Here is a 20,816-nt window from a genome sequence, read left to right on the forward strand (position 1 = left end):
GACGCTGATTGAGTCCTGGGTTATGTAACAACGCTGTTTCAGCTGGTGAGAGTCAAACGTGTGAAGATGAACAAGAAATGTAAGTACGGTACATAAGGATTTGGAAGGTGTTTCGGCTGCAAAAGTTATATAACCAGTTGACGATCGTACCTGAGCCATTTTCGTCGCGTTCGTAACTAAAAGTTGAAGAAAAAAAATTCTACAAGTTTAATCATGTCTGACTGTCTACATGTAAGAACTCAGGATCGGCCAAACGTATTGGCATGGAATTTGATATTTTGGCGTTTTACTAAAAAGTGTCAGCATATTCTAATTTTGGTTTAAATGTGACAATAATAACGAGCACTTCACGTTAAGATCTACATGCGTTTCTGGATGGGTAATCCCCACGGACACTTCTCAACTTTATTACTTTGGTTACCACTGCTAACTTGACTGTGATATGTACCATAATTACCACGTTTAACGTGAGTAATCCCTAATCAATCGCATAGCTATGCCACTCGCAAAGGTCAAAGGACGAATTCTGGAAAATGCACCACAATCGTCACATTATGGGTACATTTCCTAACTCGTTTGACTAGATGTTAACTAAACTTGGTTGCAAATGCATATTTAGAAACTGGCAAAAGAGTGCTTAATCATATTCCTTGCATTTTTTCTAAATCTTACCATACCAAAAAAGTGCCGATATTTTGTTGTTACATTGTTAAGACCGGCTGTGGGCCCCACTCAGCCATAAACACAAAGTTACCAATGTTTTAACACAGAATTTTCCTGCATTTCCTCAACTAACAGTATCTTCTAAATTTCCTCAGTTAACGTCTCGGTAAAAGTAACTGACCATTCCACCACTAGGTCAACCTGTGATGAAGTTGTAACCTACATGCAACGCTGGCTAATACAGCACATGAAAACAGGCCTAAGTACAAATGTACAAGTACGAACAGCACTAAATGCCACTTGTGCACTTAATGGTAGTTATTATAAAAAATAATGGCTCCATATTGCACATTAACGCGACCCTAAAATTTGCATAATGACAAACACACAACAATGCATCTGTGGCTAACTCACTCATTCGCCCCCACCCCATTCTCCGTTTTCAATTTTCAAATACGTGGGCTCATGCATAAACATGGACCTATGATATAAATTATTAAAGCTAAATTAAAATTAGCCTAAACCTTAATGACGGATAAGCAGTTGACTAAGTCGGTCATTTTCAACGATATTATTACAGCTTTCGAGGTCATGAAATGTGATAAAATGTTTATGAACGAACCAGCGTTATGAGTAGTCAAAGTTAGCGGATATAATCCTTTTTAGTGCCGAACAGTATTCCAGTGTTACAATTTACTATAGCATTATAAGTCATTCATCGCCCTGATGATGGAGGCATTAAGCACCTCTGAAACGTCGGTTAACTTCTACGAGACTACAAGGAGCAAAATCCAAAGACTACAACGAACCAAACTTAAATCCGCCCAACAATTTCCAGTATGAGACATGCATTTAACCAGTTGAATCGAAATCCTTTCAGTCGGTTCGACATAACCTCATTTTCTTAGCGTTTAACGAAGAACAGCCGAACGTGGGCTGGTTTGAATTTTTTCCGGGTTCTATTCTTCCCACCCCTGAGCAGCACGAACGTACAGGGAAACTATTGGCAAAAGTACAACAACAACAACCTATGAAGTCTCTCGCCCACATACGGCGAACCAATTTAAACTCCTAAGTGTTGAGGAATGATGGTCTCGTGTCCACTGAAGCTGATCTAAAGCTACTCCGGTAATTAATCAAACCCACAACAAAGTTAAATTAGCATGCTTCTGTGTGTGGAAGCCAAGCTCGGTCCACAATCAGTATATCAACTCCAAAACATGGCCTATGGAACGTCGCCCTGTTAAAACAGGACTCCATTCCTTGCCGTTAACACCCGATCTTCCAGTATGAGTAAATACACTTTACATCTATTACCGGCACCACTAAAAACATAACAGATGGATTTACATCAAATTTAGTATCCGTACCATTCATACATTTAATGAAGACGCCAGTCTTCTGGGATACCACGCTGTGTTGTCTCGCAGAAGTTTCCCTAATGATGGAGGTACTGAGCACCGCTGAAACGTCGGTCAACTTATCAATCTGCTCCTAATGCCGAGTTTAAGAACTGAATGTAAATGCATCTCCATATCCCGCATACGTCATCACGGAACGGTGTTCAGGCGCAAGGATGTTCCATCTATTCCTGAACTATACAGCCTACTTCACCCTAGCAGAAGACATTCAGTAGGCTGCTGCATACATTTAAAGTCGTTCTGCTTCGGCAAAACACCGACAACTTTGAGAACTGACATTACTATGCTAATACAAAAACACTACGTCCTTCTGGATCCAACGACACCCTGAAAACCAATATTTAAAACAAAATTCGATTGAAAATCGAATACTCGCAACTCAAAACTCGGAAGGGAAGATTCCACTATCGGCTACAGGAAGTTTAAATATGCGCAATGTCCTTTCCAACATACTGTATGATCAAAAAGCCAGTTGCTAAAGTAAACGTTTGCTGTTTCACACACCCCGTAAGATGTTCGAAGGGGTCATTTTCCTCTATGTCCAATCCACAACACTGTAATACATAATATACCATTTGGCAACCGACTTCTGACTAAAACATAGCGTCTGTCAGTATGACGACCGTCTGAATGTTATATTACGCGCCAGAAGCTGTACAGATTTCCCGATCAAACTCGAAAGGTTTACTTATTTCCTACCAAGAGCAGTAATTACAAAATAAGGTAAAATATCCATTAGCCTAGCAGGCTACATTAACAACAACGATGTCAGTAGCCAATATTATATAAGCCGGAAGATAGCATAATTAATTAATAATGAAATTTAAAGAATTTTGAAGGAAGTGGTAACTATCCCAGCATTCCGGTATTTGACTGGAGGTACTGAGAAAAATCGGAAACCCTCAGTCAAGACAGTCGGTCTTCGAGGCGAAATCTCAGGATGGGACCTCCCGGAAACAAAGCAGGAATGGTAATAAAAGAAACTCTTGTCAGGAAGGAATAAGTGTAGCAAACTGGCGACTGAGTCTGGCTTTGTATGGCCCACGATAAAATACAGGAACGCCTTAATGATACGCCGATTCTCGAGGTGTTAACAGTAGCTACAGCATCTCCAATGCGCAGAGGAACAGCTAAATCTCTTTGACGGTTCAACGGCTAAATTTGCGCAAGCCTCAAACGTGTGGACAGTCTCTTGTTAATAATGTACAGCGTTTAGTAAGCTGTATTATGCATAATTGAGACGTGGCTCGTGTATAAAACTTCAACAAGATTGAAGAAACACACTTTCCCACCCACAGAGGGAGAGACCATCGCCCTTCTGCAGTAGCAATCTTGCGTCTGGACCTAATCATCATATAAACAGTGCACGAAGATACTAAATTCAAACCGCGTCTCCTACAAAGCAGAATATATCACCGTTAAAATACGAGTCCTTTATTCATATTTAGAGGAAATTTTGCTGTGTGAGGCATGCTGAGGTAAAACTCTGCCCATAATGATAAACATGCAAATTTCCCAAGCAAGTTAGCAATTGGATACTATGGTCAAAAAGACGTGAAATTTACACGGCATGAAACTCAACTCTCGACTAACAACATTAATATTTTAATTTTTTCTCACGCGTGCTACATGTACAACCCATATAATTTTCGTAAATCAATGTCCTAATAAAACATTACGTGTAGAGTAAAAGTTACTGTAATTTTCACCTCATTCACTAACTGCAAACAACACACAAACAAATGGAAAATTTCCGTAGACTGGTTCAGTGATCATGAAATGTGACCGAGAGGCCGAATTATTTGGATCTCGTACAGAGAAAGAATCCGAGAAACGAAGCTAAAGGAAAAGAATTAAGAAGCTTCTAGACAGAAAACGGAGACGAGGGTGTAGAAGGAAGTTTGCGTGGTATTGACTGCAGAGAGATGTGTTAACGATGGAGATTAATGCGTGTTCCGAGTAAGCAAGACCAACAGCAAAACACAGCAACCTCAGAGATCCTAGGAAGCTGAACCACCGATAGTTTCCGTGCCACTTAGCTTCACTTCAGTTATCACAACTCCGTTTAAAATATACGAATATGTGATACAAGCATGGAAGGTGGGAACCAAAATATTAAGTCTCTTCTATTACCTTAAATACAACGTCGCTGTTACATTAGCCATTATTAATTCGGTTATGGGGGCCAAATCATAAATATATAACAACTATACCTGTATCTGGTGTGAATGAAATGTCACTAGGGTAATACATTTTCTACATCCAAACAATATACAGCAAATACAATACGAAACCAATTTCTCAGCTTACTTTTTCTTCATTAATAATACGATTGAAATTTATTCTTGTAACTACACCCAATCGATGTTGATGTGACGTCAACGACCATCTATTCATATTAATAAATCAGCACGCACATTCTTTAATTTTCACACAAGTGGTCAGTTGGAATCTTGACATATGGCCCACTCCATGGGCCGAAAATGTAATGAAATGGCTGCGGTTTGCAATATTTCTTCCGCTTTTCTGTAATCCATCTTCAATTCCTATCAGCTGAAGGACGTACGAGTACAATAGATTTCTTACAACTGTCCCCAAGAGTAATTTGTACTACTGTTTATTGGAAATTCCTTATAACAGATTTATATGTTGTGGATCGGATCAACACATCACTTATATTACCCCTTACATGGAGGGTTTTTATTTTCTTATAAGTCTCATTTCTTTATAAAAATAGGGACATCAGTGTTACAGGGGAGAAAGTGGGTTTTCAAGAGGTAACGTCTATCCATCCACCCTGGTTAATGTCCGAAACTACCGACGATTAGAATTAAATAAGGTAAGAACAGAAGAAACCAAAAGGAGATGACGGAGATGGGTTGCAGAAATTTACAAACGTTTAATCGTCCTGACGACGCAGCAAGCAATAAGTAACTCTGAAACGTCGATAAATTTCTACCAGACTACACGGCATAACATCCCATAAGACAGTATTCATATTCGTTGCCGTGAGATCCTGAAATCTCACACCATAAGTCGCCACGCGAGTATTATTTTGGTCGTCCAATTTACACATAACTGGATTCGAACTCTATACATTTGCTCCAAAATGGTTCATCGTCAAAAAAAAACTGTGTACATGAAATGAAACACATCTCATTAACATGTATCTGAAAACTTTTTCGGTACGGCAAATATGAATCGAAAAACAAAACAATCCATTACCCCATTTGTAATTAGCTTTATCAACAATATACTTGTACTAGTACGTTTATTTTTACGTGCAATAAACACAAAAACTACGTAACACAGAAATTGGAATTAGCAGAGAAAGCATTTGAACAAAAGCATAGATACTCCACAGGAGTATATACTCATTTAATGACGTCTTATCAATGTAGAATTATACGATGATTGGGAAGAAAAACTGCATCGCCTACTTTAAGCCACTGTGACTCCATTTGCATGAATGGACTTTCGTCAGTATAGACGGCTTTGTCGTTATGGTCGTGCTAGTAAGGAAATCCACATAATTCCTACTAATCCCTTACAGCAGTTTCTCAAACAATGCTCCGCGGAACACTGGAGATCCGTGAGAAACATCTGATGGCAGTAATTTATCGCGACTACCTGTCTGAAATAATGACATGTAACTCAAGAACTTGTTCCATAACTGGAATGTAACCTAGAATACGTCGAGCAAAGTTCAAGTGCAATTTAAATTGTATTTAAGTTAAGAATTTTAATTCTTTAACTTCTCACTTCTTCTAATAGTCGTCCTGCTGATTAGCACTGAACAGCAGTTTCGCTACGCGATCAGCATCGCTCCCGAATATAAAACTGATCTCTAATTTAAAAAGGTAAAAAAATTGATTTCAAATAAGTAACTTTTATTGTTTCTTACTCTGCTTCAACATTCATATCTTGAAACGTCGTATACAAGAAATCGAACCTTATTTACATAATTAGCTTATCTGTAGGTACAACCTATAAAAACTGAGAGCTGTTCCTATTTTTCAACACCTAAAAGTGTTCCGCTGTCAAACTAGTTCGGAAAAAACTGCCTTGAGGGACATAACACGGAGATTCAAGTATTTTAATTGATTCAGAATATGGAGGCCGGAACGTAAGGTTGCTTATGGTTTAAAAATTACGATAAATGAGGACGCTTCCTTCCTGATCCCTTCCAATTCAGAACTCATAATCACCATACTAATAAGATGGCTGTCTCCTGAAATGGTGTACTTGCCGACATATAAAGAGTGCGGCAAGGGCCTCGCAGACGTCGGTGAACAAGACTACATGGCCAGAAGACAACCATCTTCATGCCATTATGTTACGAGTTGACCCGTTAAATTACTTGATACAAAATTAAAATTGGCCACTTCTGACGCCATCCTTACCTGGAACTTGGCTCCTCAGACGTCGCTGGGTTATAAAGAAGCCCACCGTGAGGACACAGAAGATGTCCATTCACGATGAAAGACTCTGGGTCTCTTCGGTTCGGATCCCTGCGACAAAGAAATTTACAGTAAAGCAAAACGTGTGAAGCTATCCCCACGCCTAAGCACCTTGCTAAAAAGGTAAAGGAATATGGGAGAATGTGACTAAAGCCTCACACAAACTCTCCTTATATCTCTGGATCTCTCCACACGAAAATCTCTCGCTCACCTGCCATCTTCATTACAATTTCAGATCAGAGATGGGTGACCAGCTTCATGCTCCGGCAACTTTACCCCGTACTAATCACCTCCCGTTATAGGAAAACAGGTGTATCACACAGCCGATACGGACGTGGTGGCAAATCAGAAAACCCATACCTTTACCGGGAATTGAACCATGGTTGTCCACCCCGCAGATAGTTACTTTAGTGCCTCTTGTGCACTCTTTGTTACCTTTGTAGAAAAATGTAAAAACAAGTAGCTGTTTCTGTTAGTTGTACAACGTAAAATAAGATCATGTCTGGCCATCCCTGAAACTAAACAGACGACGAGGATATTTTGTACTGTGGGTTTACACTAAGGCTACAGCTGGATGGCAAAGTGTTAAAAATAGCCTAAGTGGGATTTCTGGATCACAGGGAGACGAGTATGAAGATGATTATCGTCCTGATTATGGAAACAGCAAGCACTACTGAAACGTCAGTAAACTTGTACCAGACTACACGGCGCAACAACCCAGAAGACAGCCATCCTGACTGTTAAATTATGTCGATGTGGTCTCAGATTCTTGAAACTTTACACATCCCTTGAGCAGAAACTTGGTGACATGCGGATTGCAAAATCTATCGTCGTCGGTTTACGCAAGCGACTTTTTTCTACAGACTACACGCAACGCTCTGTCACCGGAAAAAACTTTTCCACACTCAACTCAATGTCTCCTGGGACATAGAAATTGCCCATCGTGGAAAATGTGGATTAATAAAAACACATAGGATGTTGACGACCCTTTTCTAACTTACCTAAACATCCCTTGTTCACTGAGGTACATATAACAGAGTCACAATGCGAGGAAATTGAAGGGAAATAATTTAAACAACCTTCTGCACCATACACTCGGCATCACAAACTGTTGACACAAGGCACAGTGGAATACGGCACATTTCAGTCTCCAAAATCCACACTTAAAGCACGCACAAAGAAAGAAATATATGAAGTAGTGATGACTTTAAAAATCAATACGAACATCCGAACTTACTTTTTTTTTATAAAGACTGCGTTTCAAGTACAGGGACATTTCGAATTGTCAGCCCAAAAAAGAAAAATATTAACCGCAAGTAAGAGAAATACATTAAACTATTATCGAAAGAAATAGAACACCTCTCACATATGTATTTTTAACGCATGCTGCTGGAGATAAATGTAAGAGATGTGAGAAAATTCTGTCTCATCAACAAATTTATGCTGAAGCGACATACACGTGTGTCGTGCCGTAATTTTACAAAGGGGAGACAAACTAATCAAAAATTATACAACCCGTGGTCCTCAATCCCTGGCGACCCTTGTTCGGTTACTGTTCTATAGTGTGTTAATACCGTCCTTTAAAACTTATCCCAGTCGTTCAGGTGGACTATTTTAAAGAGTTTAACAGCAAACTGAATAGTCTGACCAAAAGTTCCAATTTTTATTCCGTAACGACTGTATCAGTACGTACAAATTAATGTAAATACACACGGAACACTGTACAAAAATTTAACGAAGTTGGACAGGGGGAAAAGCATGAATAAAAAAAATAACACTTTTCAAATAGAGCTTAAGTAAACTGTCGCAAGCATAAATGATTAAAGTGTACTTCCTTATAGAACTGTCCTTCCAGGACCAAGAACTTCGCTTGACGACATATTCCGGAAATACTAACGATGAGTCTGCCACGATCAACACATTGGCACACAACTTCACTTTCTCGCCGAGACAACTGATCACTATCAATACCGGTTAACGTTCTTTATCCTCGGCGTAACAGAGGTAAAACGTGTTCAGCCTGCGAGTAACTAAGCATCACGTCATACAGATGTGTGACCTCTGCCGTGTGTTACTTTGTAACTAAGCGAAAGACGTGTACAAAATTGTGAAGCTCATTTGTAAAGTACGCGTTCACCAGACCTGTATAAACTCAGAAGGCAGGTTTTGAACTTCAAGCAGGTCTACTATACGCATTTTCAGTCTGCTGCCATTAATCTCCTAATATTTATTACAATTATCAATTTAAACACAGCCTTTTCCAAAGTAATATTTGAGGTTTTCACGGCGGTAAGTCCGAAGAGGGCTGTCTTCTGGACTGTAGCGCCGTGTAGTCTGGTAGAAGTTTACCGACGTTTCAGAGGTCCTTGCTGCCTCATAATGCCACATAGAAACCCACGGCTTAAAGCCAGACAATACGCGTCGAATCCCCGACAGATAATGCCATATTTTGCGCAGATGAGCCCAGAAATGCCACAAGACACTATGATGGAAAGCCGATGACAAGTGTCGCGAAGCCGAATACGAACCCTAAATAAGCCAACACACAGCTCGAAATGCTACGGGCAACGATATTGACAAACATAGTTAATAGTGTTTCTTAAGGTTCCTGAAGACCACAGTACCATTTCTGGGACCATATTAACAAGATTCGTGTTCATTCCGTCTAAATTTCAAGCGAGTTTGAAACGAAAGGGAAAATAATTTTTGGTAAGTCCTAACAAATTGTGTTTAATGGATTTTATTGCGCAGTTCAGACACAGAATTAAGGCTGAAGTGCCACTTCTCCTAAATTAATATAAGCTCTAAATCAGCAATCACATTTCGGTTGTAAGTTTTTAGACTTGTGTAACTTTTACCCTGCAACCGGCGAACTGCTCGATTCTTCGAACACTTGGTATGAATATCACGTGACTGGAGACCACTAAATCCTGGCACTTTGTATTTCTTTTCTTCAAATTCATCTAATACATATACCCCGTCAAGAAATGTAATCTTCAGGTGCAGACCAATAAACTTACGCCATTTTCGTTCCCAGCTAAAAGTGACGAAAATATAAGTTACACACACCATTGGTTTAAAAAAGTGTTCTAATGTCAACATATGAGCGCAATGTTCTAGACGGAACTGTGTCAACCGCTGGCCGCCTCTCACGAGTTAATTCTCCGTAAAAACTTCCAATTACTACGCAGCCTTCCCTTGAGAATCTCTCGAATAATCAAAGGTAAGCAGGGGAGAAAAATACAGAATGTAGAGGGCGTGGCTGTGTGGAATAGGGGTTCAGAGTACTTATACAAACAGAAGTAAAGTTCGGACGACAGGAACTCCATCACAGAATTAACAAGTAGGAAAGCATAATTGTGCAATACTGGCACTCAGACAACTTTCTCGGACCTTACTCCCAGCCACACACACACTTTTTAACCCCATTATCGTTTTGTGGGCTCGACTATATACGAGGGTCGCTCATTAAGTAATGCCCCACATTTTTTTCCTCAGAATATATTTATTCAAGATGGCTGAAATTTAGTGACAATATAAATCAATGTTTCCTTTACACATACTATTTTTCCACATAGTCCCCATGAACTTGTACGGTTTTACGCCAGCGTGGAACAAGTGCATGCATGCCCTGCCGGTACCAGCTCTTGTCCTGTGCACGTAGCCATGTCCTCACTGCTTGAATAACGCTCTCGTCATCTTCAAACCTTGTTCCGCGGATAGCATCTTTAAGTGGCCCAAAGAGATGGAGTCGGAGGGTGGATGGGGCAGCACCGTTCAACCAAATTTGGTGATTTCTTTCCGGGTTCTCGGACTTGTGTAAGGGCGTGCATTGTCATGCAGGAGCAAAATTTCTGCTGGATGCTTGTGAGGCCGAACTCGTCGGAAACGCTTCTTGAGGGTTTCCAGGGTCATAATGTACGCGTCTGAATTGATGGTCGCACCTCTTGGCATCACATCCACAAGAATGACCCCATCACTGTCCCAAAAGACAGTCATCATGACTTTTCCGGCGGAGGGAGTTGACTTGAATTTCTTCTTTCTCGGTGATAGAGGATGATGCCACTCCATTGACTGCCTTTTTGTCTCCGGCTCAAAGTGGTGTATCCAGGTTTCGTCACCTGTAATGATCCGGGACAGAAAGATCTCTCCCTCAGCATCAAAACGCTCCAACAATTCAGAAGAAATCATTTTCGTTTGAATCCTGTGGTCTGCTGTGAGACTTCGTGGAACCCATCTTGCGCACACCTTCGAATATGCAAGAGCCCGGATAATTGCAATTACACTTCCATTACTGACTGAAAGCTGTTGGGCCAATTGTCGAGTTGTGATGCGCCGATCCTCACGAATAATGGCATCCGCGCGGTTCAACATGTCTGGAGTGGTGGCTGTGGCAGGACGCCCAGAGCGCGGCAGATCACTGAGCTCGGTTTCTTCACTTCCTGAAGCTTTAACTCTCTTAGCCCAGCGACCAACGGTGCTCCTATCGACTGCACAGCTTCCATACACAGCACACAAACGTTTATGAATGTTCACCACAGTTTCTTTTTCAGCAAAAAAGAATTCAATTACAGCTCGTTGCTTGTAACAAGAGTCGTTCACAGACGCCATTTTAACAGTTCACTACAGCTCCGCTATCGGTTGGAATCATTTGAAACTCCGTACACGAACGCGGGAAACATCAAATCTCAAGCATGTAAAAGTGCACTTTTCTATCTTCATTATTGGCTGAGAAAAAAAATGTGGGGCATTACTTAATGAGCGACCCTCGTACACTGAACATTCAGAGAACAATGGTCACAACTAAAAAATAAGACTGTAGTAACTTTTGCAAATCAGATTATACCTAGATCGAACCTAAAGGCTTTATATCATGGATTTTAGTTGTGTCCCTCACTAATCAGAGAAAGAAATGGATCATGACCTCACTTTTAAATTTATTTTAGAGTTTTAGTTTCACCCATAAATTCGCCACGTTTCACAACAATTCCATAAATATGACACGAAACAAATTTACAGAAAATAACAACACATTCCAGAGGACACCCCAAATTATGCATAAAATTGCAGTACATCAATGAACGATATTATATTTGACATAGTTAAAAAAATCATTTCTGATTACATGCAACTCATTCTTTAAAAGAGTCATTGAAATTAAAAAATGTTTTGCCATCTTTCGAGATTTCACACTCAATATCTGCGGTCTTCAAACAACACAAGTCTAGAAGTAACATAAAAATATCAAACTAAAGAAGTTTGCTTCAACGTTAAAAACTAGCAAAGGAAAGAGTTAACTGACATCCTTTTAAAATGTTCATGTAACACTCTTTCTCGCAATGCATTCATTTGATGAACCAAAGCAACTTCCAGATGGAGCAGTAAGCCACAAGAAAAGGTTTAAAGACAGAGGCAAGCAGGAGGGCGTCGCATCGTGTCCTGGCTAGAGGATTATTATTAATGATCATCGACGTGGCAGTGAGAAGCTTCCAGAAGGCCGTGGTGGTGACTTTAGTAACAGAAACAATATCTAGCTCGTCGCATATTCAATCATAATCAAATATACGTGTCAACTGAGGGCTGAAGTTGGGGCGTCGGAGATATTTTACAGCATAAAGGCGGTGACGATGCCAGACAATAGACGCGTTACTGTGGAAATTTCGGGGATGGATTGGTCTAGGCAAGGGAAAGAGAGAGACGCCTTGTATTTGGGGTAAAATGTCACTTTCAGGCGAAGAGAGGGTTCTTAAGTTATACGTAATACGAGTAACTACGGTCTCCACGAACGTTGAAATTAGCGAACACGCATGTCAGAATATTAACTTTCTTTCCTTCAAATACCTCCCGGAAGAAGCAAATACGCATGAAGGCACTTAAATTTCATGGCCAAAATGTAATTTACTGAAAATTAGGTGAGGTTTCAAGTTACTGCCTACTGTCACCGTCATCAGAGCGACGAGTTACTCAACATCCCAGAAGAAAGAAATCTTCGAGATGACACACAGTTAGCATTACGATATAAACAGATAAGCCATGTACCCCCCCCCCCCCCCCCCCAAGATCGACAGGCTAGTCTATGTCCCTTCCTATCCCTGCAATTATATATCCTCTGAGAGCAAAATGTCATGTTATTTCTCGAAGGCACGTTACAGCACATGGTGCCGCTATATTAAGTTCAAAACGGTAAGTCAGCTTACATCCACTGACTACTCTACAATAACAGGTAAAATTCTTTATTGAATACACTCTGTGAGAAGAAAATCAGGTTCCCAAACGTTAAATACGATGGAAAAGATGTTGTTACTACTGTAAATAAATAGTTACGTCGTGTGACTTCGACCAACTGCCTAGTCGATGCTCCTAGATACGCAATACTGCCCCTTGTGCTTAATTAAGCGCAACGCATTCTTAACGTCGGAACTACATTGCGGTGAGCAGTTAGCTTCAATCCCCGGTCACATTATCCCCGCGGAAAGAATTCCGATATTAATTACGCTCTCCAACTAAATGCATTCTGTTGGCAAAAAGGGATTGCATTCATGAAAATTATGGTACACATAGTTACCACGACGCTATAAAGCGGTAAACCTCGCGGGGCCTTATGCCTACATTGACCATTTAGCTACGATCTGAAACTAAGCGCCACATCAATCTCGCATTAGCACCACTGCGAAAGAACACACTTGCCTGAGTTTCTAATGACCCAAGACGCACGAAGGGGTCTCCACAGGACAAGAACTGCGGCCCACGCTGAAACAGTAATTAAGTCCTCGGCGACAGGGTTCTTTGTAAACAGACCTGCTTTCCCACAGGGAACGTGCCACCAAAGATGACGCCAGTTTTGATATCAAAGTTCTCAAAATGGAAATTCATTATGGATAGAATTAGCATATAATGGGCAGATTGTGTCTGTCACATTATTTTCTTAATCTGGAGAGTTCAGTGTCACATGAAGGTATTATCCAGGCCTTTTGTCCTAAACCTTTCGAAATCAACAGTAAATTATTCAAAGAATAGCTGTTACGTCTTTCCAGGGTAAGGGAATCCAAAACAAATGCACTCTCGAGACGAAATTCTGAGTTAATGGACGTTAAAGTCGGTGGTACATTTAGTCACCACTGTGCAATTAACAATTAAAGACAATCCACGTCAACATTGTTCATAAATACACTGCATCGGCGAAATACCGAATTGCTGAATGCTAACGCTGGTGGTATTTACATTTATCACTGTCCTGTACGACTTTAAAACAAGCAAAGTCAACATTAAGTAGGTCGAAAGCACGAACTCCTTAAGCCCCTCATTCTTTAAACAGCTGATATCACGTTATCATGATGGGCCCCGACACAATAGAAAAATGCGCTCCCCCTGAGAAAGGCCATCCCCCATAATGTAGATTATCCGGTACAAATCGCAAGCCTTCGTACCATTCTCCTCCTCATGTCCAAATGCTTCAGTATCTTCGCTAATGTACTCCCGGGCCCCTCACCCCCTCCCTTCGAGGGGCCCAGAGGGCGGAAACTAAAGAGGACAATGCCTGACTTTTTGCGTTGTCTCCCCCTTTTTTTTTGAAAAATGACAACATGCAACTCTGAAGGTCCGGTAGCAGGAAAGGGTAGGCGAGATGGAGGGTAGGAGGACAGATTTGAAGAAGCAGATTCGCTGAACGTTATACTATGGATGGCATAGACCTTAATGTCTCCACTAAAACTTCGGTGATAAACTGCAATAGGCGTGGAAAAAGTAACTGAACTATTTCCACACTATCGAATTCTCCTGGATAGTTGACAGTCATTAAGCTGGTCAATAAATTCCTTTGTAATACAAAGGGCCTGAGAGCTCGCCATCTTCATCGTAGACCCTATTCTGACCCACTTTCATCCGTCCACACTCTCACACCTAACAGTCTCTTCAAGATTCGTTTTAATATTGTCCTCAATAATTATATTATGAGATTATCTACGCCCTCGTAATGTATTTTCAGCATATTTCTTTTATTCCTTCTACATCAGATCCAAATATCTTCGTAGAATTTTCTTGTCAAATACACTCAATATTGACTACGCTCTGTCTCCGGAAATGTAATTTTCACTACGTCCATATAAAATCATTAGTTAGACTACTACCTGTAACCACGAACAGTTGTACAAACGCAGAACTTCCTCAGGTCATACAATAACGACACGATTTAGGTGGTACTGGGTTCGACAATCGGACCGCGGACCAGGGATTATGATGATTTCGTGGTTTTCCTCAATTCATTCAAGCGATGATAATTTAACATTTTAAAACCCGTCACATTCCGATTTACAATTCACATCACATTCGATTCGGCGCTAAAGGCATGTAACCTATGCAGTTGAGAAAACGTCCTTGAATTAAGATGAAACAAATACGACGATAAACTAGAAATGTGGGTGGGTCCTAGAGCCGGTCTGGACGTAGTGACGAAGAAAGTATCCCTGTCGGGATTCGAACCCCGGTCATCCAGCCCGCAGCCATAGAAGTAAGTACACAGTCATAAATATTATACCATAAGGCTCAAAATCCCTTAACAGAAAAGATCACCAACCATGAAAACAAGCTAGCTTATTACATAGACAAGTTTATGTTAAGTTTATGAATAAGCCAGCTGGAACCAGCTATCTCCTGAATACGAAGCTACACCACAAGATTCGGTCCAGCTCTGTCGTACGTATTTGAAACGTGATTTCGAATCTGGTGTGATGACGGTACCTGAACAGAAATGCATAATTACCCGTGGCACCTGGGAATAAACAGCAGCCTAACACAGCTACACCAATCAACGATCATAAATCACAATTGATGGGCTTTTCTCAACGTAAACCAACCCTGATTTCAACACACTAATAGAACCGAGCGTTAAGGCTTTAAACGACTTCGAACTAATCACGTGATTCTCCTTCCGTGTATTACAAACTCAGAGAAAATGAAGAATAAGTTTTGCCCGGAGGAAAAGCTGACAGTCGCTCCGGGACTACGGGTGTATGTTTCCGGGACATGAGATATGAGAGTCTGGGTTGGGAGGACAGAAGGTTGAGGAGAAGGAGGAGGGACAAGGAAAAGAGGGATGAAGGTGGGGGTTGTTGAAGGAAAGGCTCATCAGTGTCAGTGCGGTCCTGATGCTGGTCGTGACGTCATTAACTCATCCATCCATACATCCCAGTCTTAAATGCAGAAGTGACGCATGTACGCAATTTCTTGTATTTATTTAATTTCGGTTAGCAAGGCAATTGCGAGTTACAGAAGAATCCGACATGTTCTCTATATATGGAACAAATTCGACTGCTCGAAATTTTAAAAAAAAAATCTTTCCTGAGATCTCTGTGAAAGGATGCTCAAAAATATAACTGCAATGTAAACACGTCACAACAATTGGTCAGTGGATGAACTCATAGATGGCAAGGATAAAATATTCCTTCTTGGATTCTACATAAAGCATCAATGCAGACCTACATAAAGTCTACAAAAAATGAACACAAAGTTCTCGGAAGCTTTATTATGATACGATTACAGGTTCTCACGACGAGAGTAAAGATAGCAGTCTTCTTGGGTGTTGCGCCTTGTTTTCTGGTGAATACTGACCGATGTTCACTAGAGTGCATTGCCTCCATCACCCATATTTCTTTAACTACTTTCTTGTTTCTTTATTTACGTTTATTCTTCCCTTTCCCTTTGTCTTATTTTTCCTTCCTGCCTTCCTTGGCTTTCTTCTATCCATCACAAATTTGATTTCTTTCTTGCTTGGAAAAGGTAATTATTTCTGATAAATACCGCTGCAGGGCGTTAATATTCAAACAGTAACAGGGACAAGATTTTCCCCCACAAATAAGAACCTAAGCCATTCCTGCGTTAACTGAATTTTAGGAACTTAGAGACGAACATCAGAAGAAGACGAAGTGGGAGCTGGCTGTCTGCTGAAGATGTCCATCCCTCCCCAAAGCGACTTCGATCTAAGTAATTGATCTGGTCTGTGGAAGCAACGGAGGGTGGGGGCGGTCTATTCCCATTTCTTGTCCGATTCCAGTGAGAAATTAGCTACAGAAGTGATGACCCGGAATGTAAAAACTGATCTTACAATACAGAACAATAGGATTAAGGATTAAGTTATTAAGATTACGTTTTTTTATGTATGAGGATATGGAGCCCTTCACTCGAACATAATTATGCATTCTATGCCCAAATGAACACACTATAAAGTCATGTCCGCCCTCTGTCAACATGTTCCATCCCCGAAACATCTAAACGTATTTTGGCGCAGTCAAGCATTGGAGTATAAAGCAATAATTTCAATAATTTCAATTTTATGAAGTATTCTCTTCACCGCCGCGCCCAAAACGCCTCCTGTTTAAGGAGTAAATCTGCAAGAATGCGACCTTGTGACCTGTCTAGTGCCGAGGTTAAGAATGCGTGTAGCGACAGCGCCGTGTAGTCTGGTAGATGTTTACCAACGGCATCGCTCTGATTATGGAGGCAGAAAGGACCTCTGGAACGGTGGTAAACGTTTACCAGACTACACGGCGCTACAACACAGACGACAGCCATCTTCAGACTCAACGCCATGAGAACTCCAAATCCTACTCACATTAACTACGAGGTGCGATCGGAAAGTTTCAAGACTGTGTCAATAGAGGGCGAACCGAATGTAGTACGAGCTTCTGCCGCTAGGGGGTGCGGCCTACATTCATAGTGAATCAATGTGCCAGCCGGCATCATCGAATTAGCATTTGTTTCTTAGTTACGGGCGTTTTGGTAGTGCATTACACCGACCCTCCTGCGATTTCGGAATGGCGTGTGCATCAAATTTTGCCAAAGACTCGCCAAAACGGCTACGGAAACCTATGAAATGCTAAAGCAAGCATTTGGGGAGTCCGCAATGGGTCGTGCACAAACTTTTGTGTGGCATTCACGTTTTAAAAATGGCCGAACCTCTGTCGATGATGACGAGCGTTCTGGACGACCATCTTCGAGCACAACGCCCGAAAATGTTACGAAGATTCGGCAGGCTATTCACGAAGATCGACGTCGTACCATCACTTGTACGACTTGTGCGACATTGTTGGGATAGGCTATGGGACCTGTCAGCTGATTCTAAAGGAAGAACTCCACATGCGACGCATCCTGTCTGAGGACCAGAAGCAGAATCGACTTCTCGTTTGTCAGGAGCTCAAAGATCTTGCAAGAACCGACCCCAACTTCCTTTCTAAGCTCCGTGTGACTTCTTCCTCTTCCCAAAGATGAAAATTCAGCTAAAGGGAAGGAGATTTGAGACGATAGAAGAGATTCAGGCAGAATCGCAGATGGTGCTTGACAGGCTGACATAGAAAGATTTCCAGGGATGCTTCCAGGCTTGGCAGCGGCGCTGGGATCGTTGTGTTCACTCCCAGGGGAACTACTTCGAGGGTGATGGATGAATTTAATACCTGAGATAAGTGTACGGGTTTTTATAGGCGCAGTCTTGAAACTTTCCGATCGCACCTCGTATAATTCATTAAAATCCCTAACTTCCATTTAAAACACACAGTGATAGTTTAACGAAATAAATAGAAATAACGCAAGCCTATGACTACAGCAACTCGGTGTGTTATCAATAATGTGATAAGGTCTGTAAAACATATTTTTATCTGCAGTAAACAAACAGCCCAACATCTGTAAAATATGCTTAGGCCTATTCCAACAGCCTTCCGTTCTTGGCTAGCGAACTTAGTGAATAATATCTTTCTTGGATAGAAAGTGTAATGATAACAAAAAGATCTCACTGCAGAAAAGCAGATATCGAGCAAAAAATTCGTCGCATAGTTCGATGTCTCGGTTGACCCAATAACAAGGTGTTTCAAAAAAGACGTCAAATATTACAAGAGTATTATACTTCAAGTGACACAAAACAGCTGACAATCAGAGACACAGGTACACGGGTTTCGCAGCTAGAAACAAGTTTGGTACCAGGCTGCTTCAAGGTGGTCTCCTTGCTTCTGGTGTTCTTGCATAAAATGTACAATATGAACGTGTTGTGGTGAAGCCATTAATATCTCTCTGCACATCTATCAACATATTTGCCTCCGAACAAACACATTTTATTCACGCACATATATAATCTTACTACAAAAAATATAGTGGAAAACATTTTTGTCACCAACGCCAAATGCAGAGGATATAATGAATTCAAAATTACTAGAGGGCTAGGCCTTCTGACACATTTTAGAGATGTAGAAGTATGAACTTCACGATAGAAGACGCAGTCAATTCTCCCATAATGATACTAGACCGCTGTAACCGTAAAATCACTTATGTATTAAAAATGCAGTAACTCGATTTTTTAAACACGGCAAAAGTTTTTAATCGGAAAGAGGAAATCAGAAAGTTTCTAAGTACTATTTCAGTTTCTCACGACAATCTCCTGGGATGTCGCGCCATGTAGTCTGGTAGAAACTGACCGACGTTTCAGAGGTGGTTACTGAATCCACCATCGATGCGATCAACGACCTTATGATGGAAGAAATAAACATCTAAAACATAGGTCAATTTCTACCAGACTACGTGGCTCAACATCCCAGAAGACAGTTATCTTCAATAAGTTTCTGTTTAAAGCATTCTTTTGTTTCAGAGCTTGATAGAAAATAGTTACTGGACAAAAAAGTTCATTGTGTTATTGGTTTGCAAAGTCGAAGTCTGGCGTTACCACGAGGCGTAATTGCTGTCGAGCGTACCAGAAAGAAACACCGTGAACTCGATAAAAAAAATTGGCGTGACAAATTATTGAAAACCGGCAGCGTTTTCGCCAGGAAACATGCAGAAAAGCCTTCAGTGTCGGATGGAAATGGGGTTCAGATTTAGGAAGAATCTGCCAGAATACAAAAACATCAATGAGAAGTTCGTCAATTAAGGTTGGTACACATAATGGTACGAGAGATGCTTCTTACTCAGGCCCTCTCTCCGAAACCAGATGAATTCAATTCAAACGCTCCCAACCTACACCTGAAATACATTTTAATATTATCCTTCGATCTACGCCAAGGTCTTCTCTCCCCTTCAGCAGCAGTCAATGTAGATTTCAGTCATGACAGATAACACATTTAATAATTTTAAAAACGCATTTAAATAGTCTCTATCTATACACGTAAGATTTGAGCGGTGATTATGAAGATTTCTGTCTTCTGGGTTGTTGCGCCGTGTAGTCTGGTAGATGTTTACCAACGTTTCGGAGGTCATACCGACTCCGTCATGCATCTATACAGCAATAAGTTGACATTAAGGTCAACGGTGTACGTAAACTCGCAAACAAGTCGTATGGAAAATATAAAGGCCTACATTTCAGACTACATGACAATTTTTCAGTCTTAACATTCAGACGTGCAAATTTATCTGATGCCCACGCCACGCTGTCCTTCTCAGCAACAAACCAGAATTTTTTGATCAGAACCACTGTGCTGTAAAACCAAATAAACGAGTGGTAAATAAAGTTAGAAACAAGAAGGGCATAAAGAAATCCCAAAGTAACTCCTTGCCGTAACTAATTTTACTCTTAAGTTAACGACTATCTCCCTTAGTTACTCCAGTTAAAACAGGCAGATGCGATGCAATTCTTTTCTCTGGATGTCAGGAGATTTATTTTATGTAACCAGAGCCTGTCAAAGATGACGGGAATAAACTTTAAAGAGTAATACAATTTATTGCAGAGCAATCTTTTCAAATCGCATTGTAAGTACATTTATAACATTTCTTTACAAAGAAAATTAAAAGTTTAAACGACTTGACGTCGACTACAGCCCTATTCCTGTCAACACAAAACCGGCCGCCTGATTCCAGACTCCATACAAACGCAAACTCCGCCATAGTCTCGCTTGCACTTCGTACTACCAGAGTAGACACCGTCATAACTTAGTTTCAATTTTTTCCCGAAAAGAACGGCGCACTCGTGAAGTCGAGCCTGGCGGACACTGACTACTATATTAGGAGTACACACTAATCGTAGTCATCAGATAATTGTGACCGAAAATATTAAGTCATCGTCGATTATAATTATGCGTCCCTCGATACAGCTTTCTCCCACCTACTTTCCAAATCATCATTCACAGTCATCCTACTACATGCTACACAACCTATGAAGATGAGAAAACGTCGCTAAACAAATAATCACTATAACTACGACTCAACAATCTCATTTGCGTAACAAGCTTTTTTAAACAAAGTGATAAGCTTAATCCCTTAAAAGCAATAGCAACTATTAATATATACCACCAACTTTAATGAT

General features: G+C 40.7%; 1 protein-coding gene across 7 annotated transcripts in view; it reads right to left on the minus strand.

Moving 5' to 3' along the window:
• LOC110835994 (ubiquitin carboxyl-terminal hydrolase 48) overlaps positions 1-20,816 on the minus strand; it is a 243,598-nt gene that overhangs the window by 71,283 nt on the left and 151,499 nt on the right. For all 7 annotated transcript variants that reach the window (XR_015535240.1, XM_087349123.1, XM_087349129.1 and 4 more), the window contains one exon: positions 6,488-6,595. Coding sequence is in view for 6 of the 7 variants with exons in the window: in XM_087349123.1 (XP_087205249.1) it covers positions 6,488-6,595 (108 nt within the window). In the remaining variant the exon portion in view is untranslated. The remainder of the gene's footprint in view (positions 1-6,487; positions 6,596-20,816) is intronic.

This window comes from Zootermopsis nevadensis, unplaced genomic scaffold, assembly GCF_977971745.1.
Source record: "Zootermopsis nevadensis isolate Lab colony 2312 unplaced genomic scaffold, Znev_1.0 Znev_ptg000015l, whole genome shotgun sequence".
NCBI classification, from domain to species: domain Eukaryota; kingdom Metazoa; phylum Arthropoda; class Insecta; order Blattodea; family Termopsidae; genus Zootermopsis; species Zootermopsis nevadensis.